This window comes from Lynx rufus, unplaced genomic scaffold (assembly GCF_022079265.1).
Source record: "Lynx rufus isolate CCGP_SWC_20201006 ecotype Redwood Valley unplaced genomic scaffold, mLynRuf1.p SCAF_18, whole genome shotgun sequence".
Classification (NCBI taxonomy): Eukaryota; Metazoa; Chordata; class Mammalia; order Carnivora; family Felidae; genus Lynx; species Lynx rufus.
This window is the reverse complement of record NW_025814832.1, coordinates 35,499,489-35,513,420: the sequence shown is the minus strand read 5'-3', so window position 1 is coordinate 35,513,420 and position 13,932 is coordinate 35,499,489. Positions and strand designations below refer to the sequence as shown.

Below are 13,932 nucleotides of genomic sequence, written 5' to 3'. Positions count from 1 at the left end.
TGTCTTCCTCTCCTGCAGGGTCTCCCCAGTGCCGTTCCGCCTGCCTCCAGTGGCCACCTGCACCGTCCGCCTGTAGACCCCGTCCTGCAGGCCTCACCATCCCGGGGATCTCTTGCCTCACCCCAAAGGCGGCTTGGTCCCCCCAGTTACACCGTCCTACAGCGCCCTGCGTATAGTCCTCCTCCATCGCTCCTGCTAATCTGTAAATAATTACCTGATTAATTTTTCAATTGCATTTTCCTCTCCCGTTTCCAATCAGATGTTAAGCTCCAAGGAGGTGGAAATCATATCTGTCATGTTCCTTGCTCTATCTCAGTGCCTGGCGTCTAGTTGGAGCTTCATAAATATTCATCGAATGAGTGAATAATGAGTGAGGGACTTTATCTCGCCCTAAAGATGTGCCCGGTGTTGTGCTAGGGATACAAACAGGAATTAGATCTGTCCTTGCTTTTGAGTAGCTCCCAGGCTAGTGGGGAGACGGAATTGTGGAAAGCTGGCTTTAACACAGGTTGTGCCATCGGTGCTGATGAGTATGGTGAAGGAGGCGGGAAGAGAGGGGCCGGGAGCAGGAAGCCATCCAGGACCTGGGAGCAGAGGAGGCGTGTTGGTGGCATTTGAGCTGGATCTTAAGAATTGACTAAGTGTTTTTAGGCAAAATACCAGGGAGGTTACTGCCAGGAGAGGAATAGCATGACCAAGGCACGGGAGGGCAGAAGGTGAAGTGTGCGAGAAGCTGGCATATAGAGAAAGAGTCTCGAAGCAGGAAGGAGGGGAAGGCTGGAAGGGACCCAGGTTGGGACAGAGTCTGTATTCCCTATTGAGGTTCCGCGTCGAGTCCCAGAGCCCGGGAGGCGCAGGGGACAGGCAACTCTGTGACCCAGGAGCCCGTGACATCTGCTCTCTCCTTTTTTGCCAGTAAAGAGCTTGCTTGCTGTTTAAAATCAAGCCCCTGTGCTCTTCTGAAGTAGGGAACTGGGTTCAAGTGTGGGTGTGAGAATGCTGTCTGTGACGCTGAAGGTCAGAGAAAGGCGGAGAAGTGTGGGAGCAAGTCCAAGCCAAGGGAGACCTCTTGTCCGAGGCTGGAAACCAACCAGGCAGGTGCCTGCTCCTTCTGGCCCTCCGGCCGGGCGCCCACTGGGCACCTTTCATGGGACGTGGGGGCCCCTCACCTGCCACTTTCTATTTCAGATCAGATGGTTTTCTCCGGATTCGGCTGTCCTGGGTTTTTTGTTTTTTGTTTTTAAGTTTATTTATTTATTTATTTATTTATTTTGAGAGAGAGTGAGTGACAGAGACAGAGACAGAGAGAGGCTCCAAGGTCAGCACAAAGCCCCACGTGGGGCTCAGTCCCACAACCTTGAGATCACGACCTGAACCGAAATTGAGCTGGACGGTTAACCGACTGAGCCACCCAGGTGCCCCTGGCTGTCCTGGGTTTTAATCTTTAGCACATTTCCACGCCGTGCCCTGTCCTCTCTCTCCTGGAATGTCCTGCCTGGCATCTTACTTTTTTTTTTTTTTTTTCTTCTCTGCTCACCACTCCACTCATTCTGCCACACAAATAATATGTATTCCCTTCAGAAATCTCTGAAAACAGAGACCAACAGATAGGGAACAGAAAAATCACCCTAAATGCCACCTCCCAGACATAACCCCTTTCGATAGATTTGAGCAAGTTTTTCTAGCCTCATTCTGTGCTCATTCGTTTCCTCCAGATGCTAACTTTCTGAATTCCAGCACGGCATCAGGGTGCAGGGAAGGAGGTATATCCCTGGACACCATGCATCATGTGTCATTCGGAATTATCAATAAAAAGACTACCGTTTATTAAATGCTTACTACAGGCAGTTAATAATCACAGCTCTATCAGGGAGGTATAACCGTCGCTGTTGTACAGACAACAGAGGTTAAGTTAACTGCCCAGGGTCCCGCAGCCATGAACTAAAAATTCCAGGGATTTGGGTGTAGGTCTCAGAGCCCGTGCCTCCCATCTGTCTAGGCTGCCTTGTCTCTGAATTGCACATGTCTCACAGCCACTGGCCCGGGGCGCTGACGGGACTTGGATCATGGGCAGGAGTCTGGGACATGATGACGGGAATGGGACAGTGTGCGCAGCGGGACCCTGCCCTCCACACCAGCCCATACGTGCGGTGAGCTCGTAAACGTGTAACAGCTAGCACTCTGGGGGAAAAAAAAAGCCCTGATTTGGAACATTTGCCCATTTCTGTAGTATGAATATTCTCACCGTGACTAATTTCAGGCCACCAGAAGATGTCACTGAATGTGGAGATGGTAAGAGATGTGCAGGGGGACACTGCCAGATGGTATTTCTGTCACACGGATACAACAGATCATCTCGACGTGGAATGTAGTAGAATGATCGGGATGTGATAAGTCATAAGAATGTATTGCCTTCGTTTTTCATATAATTTATTTGATCGTAAGTTTGTATCATTTAATTTTTAACGATGGCCATGTTTAACAACTGGCTTCAAAATTCCTGGAATTGGACCCAGCTCCGTCCAGCATGCCACCGCAAAATGGTAGCGACCTGTTAGAAAAAGGCGCCCCCTCTGGGTGGGTGCAGATCTCTGCCAGGGCACACAGCTTGGCCGGTGGATTGTGGGCTGGAATTAGGTATCGATTCATTTTCTCAGCAGGACGTCCTGGTGCAGGACAAACCTATGCAACTGTACCTTATTGTCTGTGGGAGAGCAGTCAACAGACGTCAGTCAGCACTATCCAATAGAACCCTCCCCAAGGATAAAAACGTTCTCTGTCTGTGCATTTCAAGATGTAGCCAACCAGCATTGGAGATACTCGGCTAGGGCAACTGAAACACTGAATTAATACACGTATATATATACATATATATATACGTATATATATGTATATGTATATGTATATATATGTATACATATATATGTGTATATGTATATATGTGTATACATATATATGTGTATATATATATATATAAAATTTTATATATGTATATGTAGTGGGAAATACACATATCACAGAATTTACCTTTCTAAGTATGCAGTTCGGTGGCTTTATGTACATTTACATTGTCGTGCACCTGTCACCACGGTGCATGTCCAGAATTTTCTTCAGCATCCCAAACTGAAACTCTGTGCTCACTAAACACCAACTCCCTGTTTCCCCCATCCCTCCAAGTCCCTGGTACCCACCAATCTAGTTTCTGTCTCTATGAAGCTCACTACTCTAGGTAGCTTCTATAGATGGAATCATGCAGTATTTTGCCCTTTGGCGATTGGCTTATTTCACTTAGCACTGTCTTCAAGGCTCATTTCTGTTGTAGCAGGTGAGACATGGAATTCTTATAAGTGTTTGTTCTTTTTCATTTACATTCTAGTGAGTTAACACCCAGTGCAATATTGGTTTCAGGAGGAGAACTCAGTGATTCTTCACTTACAACATCCAGTACTCATCACAACAAGTGCCCTCCTTAGGACCCGTCACCCATCTAGCCCATCCCCTCCCACCGAATGCTTAATTTTATCTAACTTTCATTAACTGAATCCTAAACAGCCACATGTGACTCCCATGACTGCTGCGTTGGACGGTGCCATCCTAGAAATGTTGCAGAGAAACTGTTGGTTGAAATGAAGAAGGAGAGGCCCCTGTCGTGGGACATGTGTCCTGAGTTTTATGCCCGACAGCGAGCAGAGTACAGGCAAAGCGGGGCGTCCCTTGTCCCCTGCCAGGGGTCTGCTCCCCCCCCCCCCCCGGGTCCAGGATGCAGGGGGCTCCGCAGGGTGCAGTTTGAGGCAGAGCTGGGGGCATTGAGAGGACTTGATGAGGGGCGTTGTAAGTCAGGATCAGTAAAAAAAAGCAAGGAGCAACTTGAAAATCAAATCTCTGGGGGAGGGAGGGGCACCTGGGTGGCTCAGTTAAGTGTCCGACTTTGGCTCGGGTCAAGATCTCACAGTTCGTGAGTTCGAGCCCCGAGTCGGGCTCTGTGCTGACGGCTCGGAGCCTGGAGCCTCCTTTGGATTCTGTGTCTCCCTCTCTCTCCGACCCTCCCCCGTTCATGCTCTGTCTCTTTCTGTCTCAAAAATAAACGTTAGAAAAAAAATTTTAAAAGAAAAATCCCTGGGGGAGGGAGCTGGGGTAAAAAGAGCCATGCTTCTATCACGGCTCTGTATGAACTTGACCGAGCTCTCCCCTCGCCCTTACTGTGTCCCCTGGGAGATGCCCTCCCCCCGTAGGCAAGGTCTGTGGGAGGGGGCTCCGGGAAGGTCCCTGCTGCTTCAGGCAGGGGTGAGGCTGCGGTTGTGCAGCCGCCTGAATCCCGATCCTAGCCTGGGAATGGGGGTGGGAGACAGACAGGAAGCAGAGGCCACCCAGGTCCCTCCACGCCCAGGAGGGGGAATCTTCAGGGTGAGAATAGGGGCAGCCAGCGCCTGGGCCTGTAACGGATCCTTGATCTGGATGTTCCGCGGCGGTCATGTGCGTCCTTGGAATGGCCTGTGGTCAACCTGAGTCATCCATTCATCTCTTAGGGAAGGGCCGAGGCTGGGAATGGATGTGACGGCCGGGATCCTGCAAAAGAACAGATACAATTTTAAAATATGTTTGCACTGGGTTTTAACGTGCAACAGTTAAGACCAAACGCTCTGCTGTCAGCCAGATGCGAGTTTGAATCCAGACTCTACCACTTACGAATTAGGGAACCTTGGACAAGCCCTGTCCCCCTAAGCCTCCGATGCTTCATCTGGGAAAGGGAACCTGAGGGTTAGTATGAGGGCGAATTTAGTCAGCACGAGTCACAGGCTCTCAGTAAGTGTTAAAGGGCAGTGACGATTATTACAATGACTCCCAGTTGTTGATCGGCTAACCGGATTATCTCCACATTCCCTTGGAACGTTGTGGAGCGATGGGTACTTCCTGAGCACCTGGGGCGGAAGGAGTTCTGGGGCTTTTCTCTGAGGCGAGGGAGAGCCACGGAGACCCTCAACAGGCCAGCAGAGCCTTCTGGAGAACTCCCTCTTGGCTTTCCCGTTTCAGTGCCAGCGGAAGGCCCTTCTTGCTGTACGTGGCCCTGGCTCATATGCATGTACCCTTATCCGGGACACGGCTCTCCGCAGACCGACGGGGCCGGAGGCCATATGGTGCAGCTCTCCGGGAGATGGACCGCCTGGTGGGCCAGATCAAGGACAAAGTCGACCGCACGGCAAGAGAAAACACATTCCTCTGGTTTACAGGTGAAGTAGTAACGACACGCTGAGATCTACTCGATAACCCTACCCGCACCCCCTCAAGGGCAGAGTCTGGGCTAAGTGATCCTCTCTCACAGGGCAGGGGGCTTGCTTTGAACTCGGCCTCCTGCTAGTGTTTGTCGGCCCGAGTGCTGAGCACCTGTCCACTGGGGCCTCCAAGGCTGAGCCCCTGGAAAAGTTTGTGCGGAGAGCAGGTGCCCTGCCGGCCTCTTCTGTATTGATTGAGGGCCCTCTGGGTGGCGCTCTCAACTTTTAACGAGTGACTTCGGCGTTGCTGGTGTGTGCAGTCCTCCCGCAGCTCAGGCGCATCGGGTCCCAGGTGCCAGTCTGGAATGGGGACAGCGGTTGAAAACACTGCTCTCAGGTCAGGCAGAGACCCGGTTTGAATCTGGAAAAGGCACTTTAACATCTCTAAGTGTGTTTTCTTTTTTTAAATTTTTTTTTTTCAACGTTTATTTATTTTTGGGACAGAGAGAGACAGAGTATGAACGGGGGAGGGGCAGAGAGAGAGGGAGACACAGAATCGGAAACAGGCTTCAGGCTCTGAGCCATCAGCCCAGAGCCCGACGCGGGGCTCGAACTCACGGACCGCGAGATCGTGACCTGGCTGAAGTCGGACGCTTAACCGACTGCGCCACCCAGGCGCCCCTCTAAGCGTGTTTTCTAAGTGAGCCTCCAATGGCATCTACTGCAAAGCGTGTTGGATGATTGTGAGATAGTGTAGGTGAGGCGCTGGGTGCATCAGAGGCACCCAATAACATAGCTGTGGGTCTGAGGGCCATCGTAAAACTTTATGAAAAGGCAAAAGCATCTGAGCCAAGAACCTCACCCTGGGGCTTAGCTTGGGGCAGGGAAAGCCCACCTCTCTGAAGGCCTCACATAACTGGATGGTTCTTTGAGGGCAGGGATCATAATTGTTTTTACGGGTCCTTCTCCTGCCCAGTCCCCTATGCTGCACAGGGGTATGGGACGAGGGAGGGAGAATTGGCAAAAGAGTCCAGAAGCCCGTTGATCTCTACGTGTTGCTTCTTTTGGTTTCCAGGAGACAACGGCCCGTGGGCTCAGAAGTGTGAGCTGGCCGGGAGCGTGGGTCCCTTCACTGGATCGTGGCAGACTCATCAAGGTAGGGGCTCTGCTGGGCTTGGTGCGTCCCACCGTGGGTGCCGGGCCGAGGCCGAGCTGTGTGGTTCTGTCTCTGGGAGGACCAGCTCACGTGCAGGCCTTCTGGCCATCGTTAGAATGTTCTGGCCGCAGACAGGTTGCTCGCCAGCCACCAGCTCCCAGGGAAGAAATAAACTGGGAAATAAGAGCGTTTTTGTTCAGCCTCGACCACCCCTTTCTCTCCTCCCCACCCCACCCCTCACCCCTGGACTCCCTCAGGAGACCTGCCCTCAGTCCACGGACCTTCCAGCAAGTACACTTCATCTTGACTTTCATCCCATTGCCCTTGCAAACTTTGGCCTTCTCCTTCCTTTCTTTTCTTTCCTGTTTATCTTTTTTTTCAGTCATCCCTCCCTCCCTCCATCCATGAATTCATTTCATTCATTCAGGAAACATTCAGGGCACAAATACGTTCTCGCTAAACCTTACATTGTTGAAAGGTAGGGAGTAACACCTCTATTTACAGATGAAGAAGGAGAGGGGCTCAGGGAGGCCGAATAACTTGCCCAAGGTCACAGCTTGTGAGGGTGGAGCCAGCCACCCAAGTTGAAGTTGGTGGTCTCCCCACCACATAACGCTGCCTCCCTCAGCCCCCAGCTCGATGCCCATGTGCTCTGGGAAAGTCTCCCCCTCCGCCCCGGGGACCTCACTTCCTAAGACAGCTGCAGTGCCGGGGACGATTCGGCAGTGAGGACCCCAGGCTTGGAAAATATGCCTGTCGACCCATCAGTTCCTCCTCTTAAAGGAATAATTAGCCAATGTACAATGATGTATGCGAGGGGGTGCTCATTGCATAGGTTGTTTTTTTTTAAGTTTATTTATTGAGAGAGACGGAGAGTGCGTGCGAGAGTTGGGGAGGGGCAGAAAGAGAAGGGGACAGAGGGTCCAAAGAAGACTCTGTGCTGACAGCAGGGAGCCCGATGTGGGGCTCGAACTCACAGACCGTGAAATCGTGACCTGAGCTGAAGTTGGACGCTCAACCGACTGAGCCACCCGGGTGCCCTGCATAGGTTTTTTTTTTTTTTTTTTAAATAAAAAGAGTTGGGCTTTACCTGAGTGTCCAGCAAGAGAGGGGTGCTTAAGGAAGATAGGCACATTTAAAGAAATACTAAGGAACCACTGAAATGATGCATATTATTGACCTGGAAACATTTACCTTAAATACTTTTCAGGGGAGTGAAACAGGTTACGAAGGAGTATGCCAAGTATGATTTTATTGTGTCAAAATAAGCATACCAATTCTCAAAAATCTTTTTTAAAAATGTTTATTTATTTATTTTGAGAGAGAGAGAGAGAGAGAGAGAGTGTGTGTGTGTGTGAGCAGGGGAGGGGCAGAGAGAGAGGAAGAGAGAGAATCCCAAGCAGGCCCTGTACTGTCAGCGCAGAGCCCAATGCGGGGCTTGAACTCACGAACTGGGAGATTATGACCTCAGCTGAAGTCAAGAGTCAGACGCTTAACCCGACTGAGCCACCCAGGCGCCCCAGTTCTCAGAAAAACCTCGAGGTACCAAAAGTAACAAAAGATTAGGAGTAATTATCTCTAGGTAGGGGAGAGAGGGTTTAAGTGTGTGTGTGTGTGTCCTAAAAGATTAAAATAAGTTTTAAGGAAAGTGCTTGCATCCGAGGGGGTCGGGGGTGGGCTTGGGGAGATTGCCCCCTGGGCGAGAGTTCCCTGCTGTCCAGCTCCTGAGCTACGGCCTCCGGTGTCTCCAGGTCAGAGGACACAAACTGCTTTTCTTATTAGTCCGGCAGAATATTTGTAGTTACCTAGAAACTAGAACATTCGTGCATCTCGTGGCCAGTGGCGAGAAGGGAGCGCTGATCTTTCATTTTTGTTTGTCACCTTTAACCTGGTATCTGTCCGATCAGATCCCTTCGAGAACTTCACCAGCGACTAGCTGCCGGGACGGCAGCCGGGTCTCGTGCCCTGAGGATTAGAGCTGTGGTACGAGGAGACCTGGGTGCCATCTCCCCGTAGCCAGTCAGTGGCTGGTCTGCTTCATCTCTCAGGATGTTGTTTCTCTGCCTGCGTAGTGATGTCTTTGGCTGGTCCGGTTCAGGAAAGCTGTCTGGAGAAACGGGCAGAGAAAGGTACCAGGACTGGAGGAGGATGTAAATGTGCTTGGTACTTGGTAACAATAGCCCTAGAGAGAAGCCGTGGACGCTGGGGGTGGTTGCTGCGTCAGCTGATTGTGTCTCCTCCTCTCCGTACCTGGGAGACCCTCAGGCCAGATGGCCAGCTTCAACGCTTACCTGGAAAGCGTGGAAGAGCCTGGAATCCGAACTCTCCAGGGTCCAAGTCCAGAAGGCATGGAGACCTCGGGTGGGGTGGATAAGCTGTGTCACTACGTGGCCCCTGCATAGATAGCTCTCTGTTCCCTAAGAAGATGGCCTCCGAGCTCTTATCTGAAGACCTGCCTTCTCTTGTCTCTCTCCCCTTTACGAGACCGTTTGGAAAGAGTGAATTAGGGTTAGCTGTGGGGAAGGGGGCCCTGCTCTTTGAGGGAAGTACTTTGCCCTGTGAGAAACACCGTTACCAGCTGGGCAAGTTCCACTTTTCCTTTCCGTCCTTGCTCCTACGGGCATTTGTTGAGTACCTATTACGTGCCAGGAAGTGTGCTCAGTGCTGGAGACGCAAAGATTCAACAAAGCCCCTGGCTTTAAGAAGTGACGGTCTAGAACAGTGTTTCTAAGATTTTAATGCGCGGAGTCCCCTGGGGGTCCCGCAGGTCCGACGCAGTAAGTCTGGGATGGCCGCGGAGACGTTGCGTGTCTAACAGGCTCCTGGGCGATGCTGATGAGGCTGGTCCAGAGATCACACTCCAAGAACCACCGACCTAGAATGTCCACGTGGAGACTGTAGGAGTCTAGAACTTCCAGGTTAGATCAGTGGAACTTAACAGTGCAAATTCTAGGACCTCACCACCCCTCAGACTACTGACCCAGAAACTCTGGGGGTAGATCCTGGCGATCCGCGTTTTCCCAGCAGTCCGTGCTTTACCATGTCCTGCGGGCGATTTTTCTTTGATGCAGGTTAAAATTTGAGCCCCACCTATTGGGGGCTCCCCTGTCTCGTACACCAGACACACGGGCCACACTTCAAGGGCTCAGAAGCCACATGTGGCTGGTGGCCACCATATCGGGCGGTGTGAAAAGAGACCATCACCGCGGGCAGTTCCAGGAGACAGTGCCGGGAGCCTGCACTTACGCAGGAGATTGTAATTCTGGGTGAGAACTCCATGATCAAGGGGAGTGCAAGGACGTCTCACCCACACAGGAGGGTGGCTTCCCTCCCTCCTTCCCTCCTTCCACGAAGGCTTCCCCGAGTGGTTTCGGTTTTGAAGAATGAGTCGGCCACAGCTAGGGATTTGCAGGGTAGGGAGCTCGGAGCAGCCCGGGCAGGGGCGGGAGGACCACAGAGTAGGAGCCTGTGTGTGTGTCTGGGGCTTGGGGAAGCAGATGAAGTCGGGGGCGGCAAGGCCGAAGGGAGAGCCTGGGCCAGCGGTCAAGGGTCTTTTGCTTGAGGAGAACCATTTTGGCCTTCATTCTAAAGAAATGTGGAATTGTGGGAACTTTTCACGAGTGAAGGCGACATTACTCAACTTTTTAAACTGAAGTGAGGGGCGCCTGGCTGGCTCAGTCAGTGGGGCGTCCGACTCTAGCTTTCAGCTCAGGCCATGACCTCTGGGCTCATGGGATCGAGGCCCGTGTCTGGCTCTGTGCTGACAGTGTGGGGCCTGCTTGGGATGCTCTCTCTCTTCTCCTCTTTCTGCCCCTTCAGCTGTCTCTCTCTCTCTTTCAAAATAAATATATAAACTTAAATAAATTGAAGTGAGATTCTGTAACATAAAATTAACCATTTTGATGTGTTTCTGATGTGTACAATTCGGTGGCAGTGAGCAAATTCGCAGCGATATGCCGTCATCACCTCTGCGGGGACCCCAGACACCTTCCTCCCCCCAGAGAAAGCCCCAGAGAAAACCCCATACGCTTGTAACGCTTGTCCCCCACCCCGCCATCTCCTACTCTTCCCAGTACCTCGTTCAATTTTAAAAGACCCCCTCTTATGTCAGTGGGGCTGAGGGCAGAGAAGGGGGACAAGACTACACTCATTTCTGCCGAACCCCAGGTGATAAGTGAGAAAAGCAAGTGACAGAATCCCCAGGGATATTCCGGCATTCAAAGAATGCCAGGGTAGGAGCACATCTCAGCAATCTTCATTCCAACCACCCCGTTGGCCAAAGGAGGAAACTGAGGCGGAGCAGGGCGGAGGGCTTTCCGAGGCTGGCCATTGGTCAAGGGGGCCATGTCATTTGACCTCCACCAGCTCATTACTCAACCCGCATGATGGTTGTTACTCACGCTGTGTTATACCCGGCTAACTGCTCAGCCGTCTGGAAAATCCTAGGCTGCTTCCTTGGACCCCATGGTTGTCAAGGAAAATGTCTTCAGCCTCTGTAACAGTGTGAATCTTTCTAAATCTGCAGGAAGCAGAGTGGAGAGGTGGAGAGAGCTAATGGCTTTGGGAGCCCTGATGGGGCTCGAATCTCCACGCAACTTACGAATCGGTGCCCACCGGGCCGCTCCCCTGGACAACCCAGTTTCCTCCCCTGTAAGGGGGGACTGTAGACCCAGCTCGCTAGATGGCTGGCAGGGTCAGCTGGGGTACTGCCCACGAGGCACCCAGCCTCATGAATGTCTCTTCCTAACCCCCATGATTCTTCAGTTCTTTGTTCCCAGCTGAAACAGACCTGGGGCGGGGGGCCCCCCTCAAAGAGAACAGGAAGGGGATGGGAAAATGGCCCTGAACAAGGTTTTCCTACCAAACACTGTGGGCAATTTAAGTAACATATGGATAACTTTCCAAGTGTTCTGAGACTCAGTCTTGGGAAACTTTGCTCGGAAGCTGGATTTCAGTCTTTGAGAGGACACTCTTCTTTGGGGGGGGGGGGGCGGGGCGAGGCATACAAGTGCGGCTTACTGTGGTACCCGTGGGGCACAGCCCTTGACTTCGTGGTGGGGTGGGGGCCGGATGCCATCCTCCTCTTTTCTCAGGAAAGCCTGAAGGTGAACTTTGCATAGGGGTAAATATTTCCCCTTCCTCACTCTGCAAACCGGCTTCCTGTCAGCTATTCCAGAACCTTCCTCCTCCTCTCTGCCCAGCACGCTGCTGGGCACTCTGGGAAGTCAGGCAGAGCCCTGCGTGCAAGGGGCGAGGCCAGGGGGCTCGGGTGGCGGCAGGGAGGCTGGGGGTCCCTCTGGGCCACCTGCTCCTCCTCATCCGGGTTCCTCTTCAGTGGGATGCCTGCACACCCCACTGTAAGGGGGCCAGTCTTGAGAGCAGATGAAGGAGAGAAGGCGGTCAATGTTTTCGCAACGGAGTAGGACAAACAGTACCCAGAGCCCGGCTTCTTTCTCCCCGCAGCCAGCCCGCTACGTCAGGCCACGCGCTGCCTTCCCCTGTTCCCGGGGCCCCAGGCCCCCCTCCTTGTCTTCCCTTTCCTTTCCTGGCTGAGCCGCCTTGCTCAGCTGATGGGATGAGGCAGCGTCTCCTGGAGCCATCTCTTCGCCCCGTGCAGGAGTGAGGATGCTCCTCTGGGCTTGGCCTGCGCCCTGCAGGGGCGAGGAGAAACTGAACCGGGGCGTGGGGGAAGCTGGGGGCAGAGCAGAGCGCCCCTACTTTCTCCCAAACAAAGAGGGCCTGCGGGGCGTGCCCCCTGGCTGATGCGGACCCCCCCTCCCCCGCCGGCCCGGCCCCCAGTGCTGTCCTGGTTCGGAGCCCCTGACCCGCCCTTCCCCACTGCAGACCTCTTTCCTACCCGGGACAGAACTCACACCTTGTTTGTCCCCTAACTGACTGCTCCTCTCTGTCTGGAAAATCTTTTCTTGTTTTATTTGAAGAGCAGAACTGTTCCTTCCTCCCCCTTGGTGATGAGGAAACATTCTGTTGAATTTGGCATCCTCAGCCTTCTAAGAGACCTTGGTTGTTTGTAATTTAATGCTATCAGGTTGTTGCGTAAGCTTTCCCACTGGGAAGCAGGCTCTGCGTCCTGGGCCTTCTGTGCAGTTTGGGGCAGGGGGTGGGGTGGAGAAAGGTCAGAGGTGGGGCTGGGTGAGGGAGAGAGGGACAAGGGATGTTGGCTGTGGGCCCTGGGGAGGGGGGGCGGGCAGGGCCAGCTGGTGGGGGCGCAGTGGAAGTCAAATTGTGTCTCCTTCTGGGACATGGGCCACCCGGCTTGGAATGTCCCCATCACCACGCTCAAGGCCACCCCAGGCCAGCCAGAGTCCTCGGTCCAAACAGAGGCCCGTCTGCCCTGTGTTTCTAGAAAACTAGTATGCTACGGGTATCCTTGGCAAGGACGAGTATTTATATTTAGAAACGAAGCCTGCTTCTTTAGAAGGTTATAGAATGCACACTCCTCAGGACAGGCATGGTCTTCTACCCAGGTCACAAATACAGACGCCAGGCAGGTAATCTAAGAGAAGAAACGATTGTTTTTTGTTAAGTCACGGGCAGTGTTAGGGAGTCCACACACTGGAGAGAGGACCCTGTCTAATGACATTCAAAATTAGTTCAGAAAATACCGTTCGTGCCAAACCTCACTGTCAGAGGGCTGAACCCAGCGTGTGAGTCGCCAGCCTGCAACTTCTGCTGTTTTCTGTCCGTGGGTAGTTTCGGGTTGTTTGTTTTTTGTTTTTTCGAGCCTTTTCGGATGGCTTTGGTTGGGCACTTCCGGCAGGCGCTATGCCAAAGGGCCTTGCTCAGAGCTTTATATACGTTATCTTACGTAACTTTTCCCACAACTGCATCGGATAATTGCAATCATTTTTCCCCTTCATGGCTGAGGAGACGGAGTCTGAGGGAGGCTAAGAATTCTGCCCAAGGGGCGCCTGGGTGGCTCGGTCGATGGAGTGTCCGGCTCTTGATTTCTGCTCAGGTCACAGTGTCATGATTCACGGGTTCGAGCCCTGCATCGGGCTCTGCACGGACGGCGTGGAACCTGCTTGGGATTCTCTCTCCCTCTCTCTCTGCCCCTCCCCTGCTCACTCGCATGTGCACACTCTCTCTCTCAAAAATAAACATTAAAAAAAAAGGAAGGGGTGCCTGGGTGGCTCAGTCAGTTAAGCAGCCGACTTCGGGTCGGGTCGTGATCTCACAGCTTGTAGGTTCGAGCCCCGCGTCGGGCTCTGTGCTGACACCTGGGAGCCTGGAGCCTGCTTCCGATTCTCTCCCTCTCTTCTGCCCCTCCCCCGCTCACGCTCTGTCCCTCTCTCTCTCTCTCTCCTTCAAAAATAAATAAACGTTAAAAAAAGAATTAAAAAAAAGAATTCTGCCCAAGGTCACACGTGGAGAAGGGAACGCACCGGATGTAGGATGACACCTGCCTGACTCCAAAGACATCCTCCACTTACCTTGCTAATACTTCTCAAACTCTGGTCCTCAGACCATTGGCATCAGAATCACCTAGAGTCAGAGGCCTACCCTAGACTTATTAGGAATCTCTGGGGGTTCTTCTGGTGGTTCGGT

At 52.6% G+C, this 13,932-nt stretch overlaps 1 protein-coding gene across 2 annotated transcripts in view; it reads left to right on the top strand.

The window, feature by feature from the left end:
- ARSG (arylsulfatase G) overlaps positions 1 to 13,932 on the top strand; it is a 69,731-nt gene that overhangs the window by 34,605 nt on the left and 21,194 nt on the right. For both annotated transcript variants that reach the window (XM_047081524.1, XM_047081525.1), the window contains exons 6-7: positions 5,032 to 5,228; positions 6,286 to 6,366. In XM_047081524.1, the coding sequence (XP_046937480.1) occupies positions 5,032 to 5,228; positions 6,286 to 6,366 (278 nt within the window). The remainder of the gene's footprint in view (positions 1 to 5,031; positions 5,229 to 6,285; positions 6,367 to 13,932) is intronic.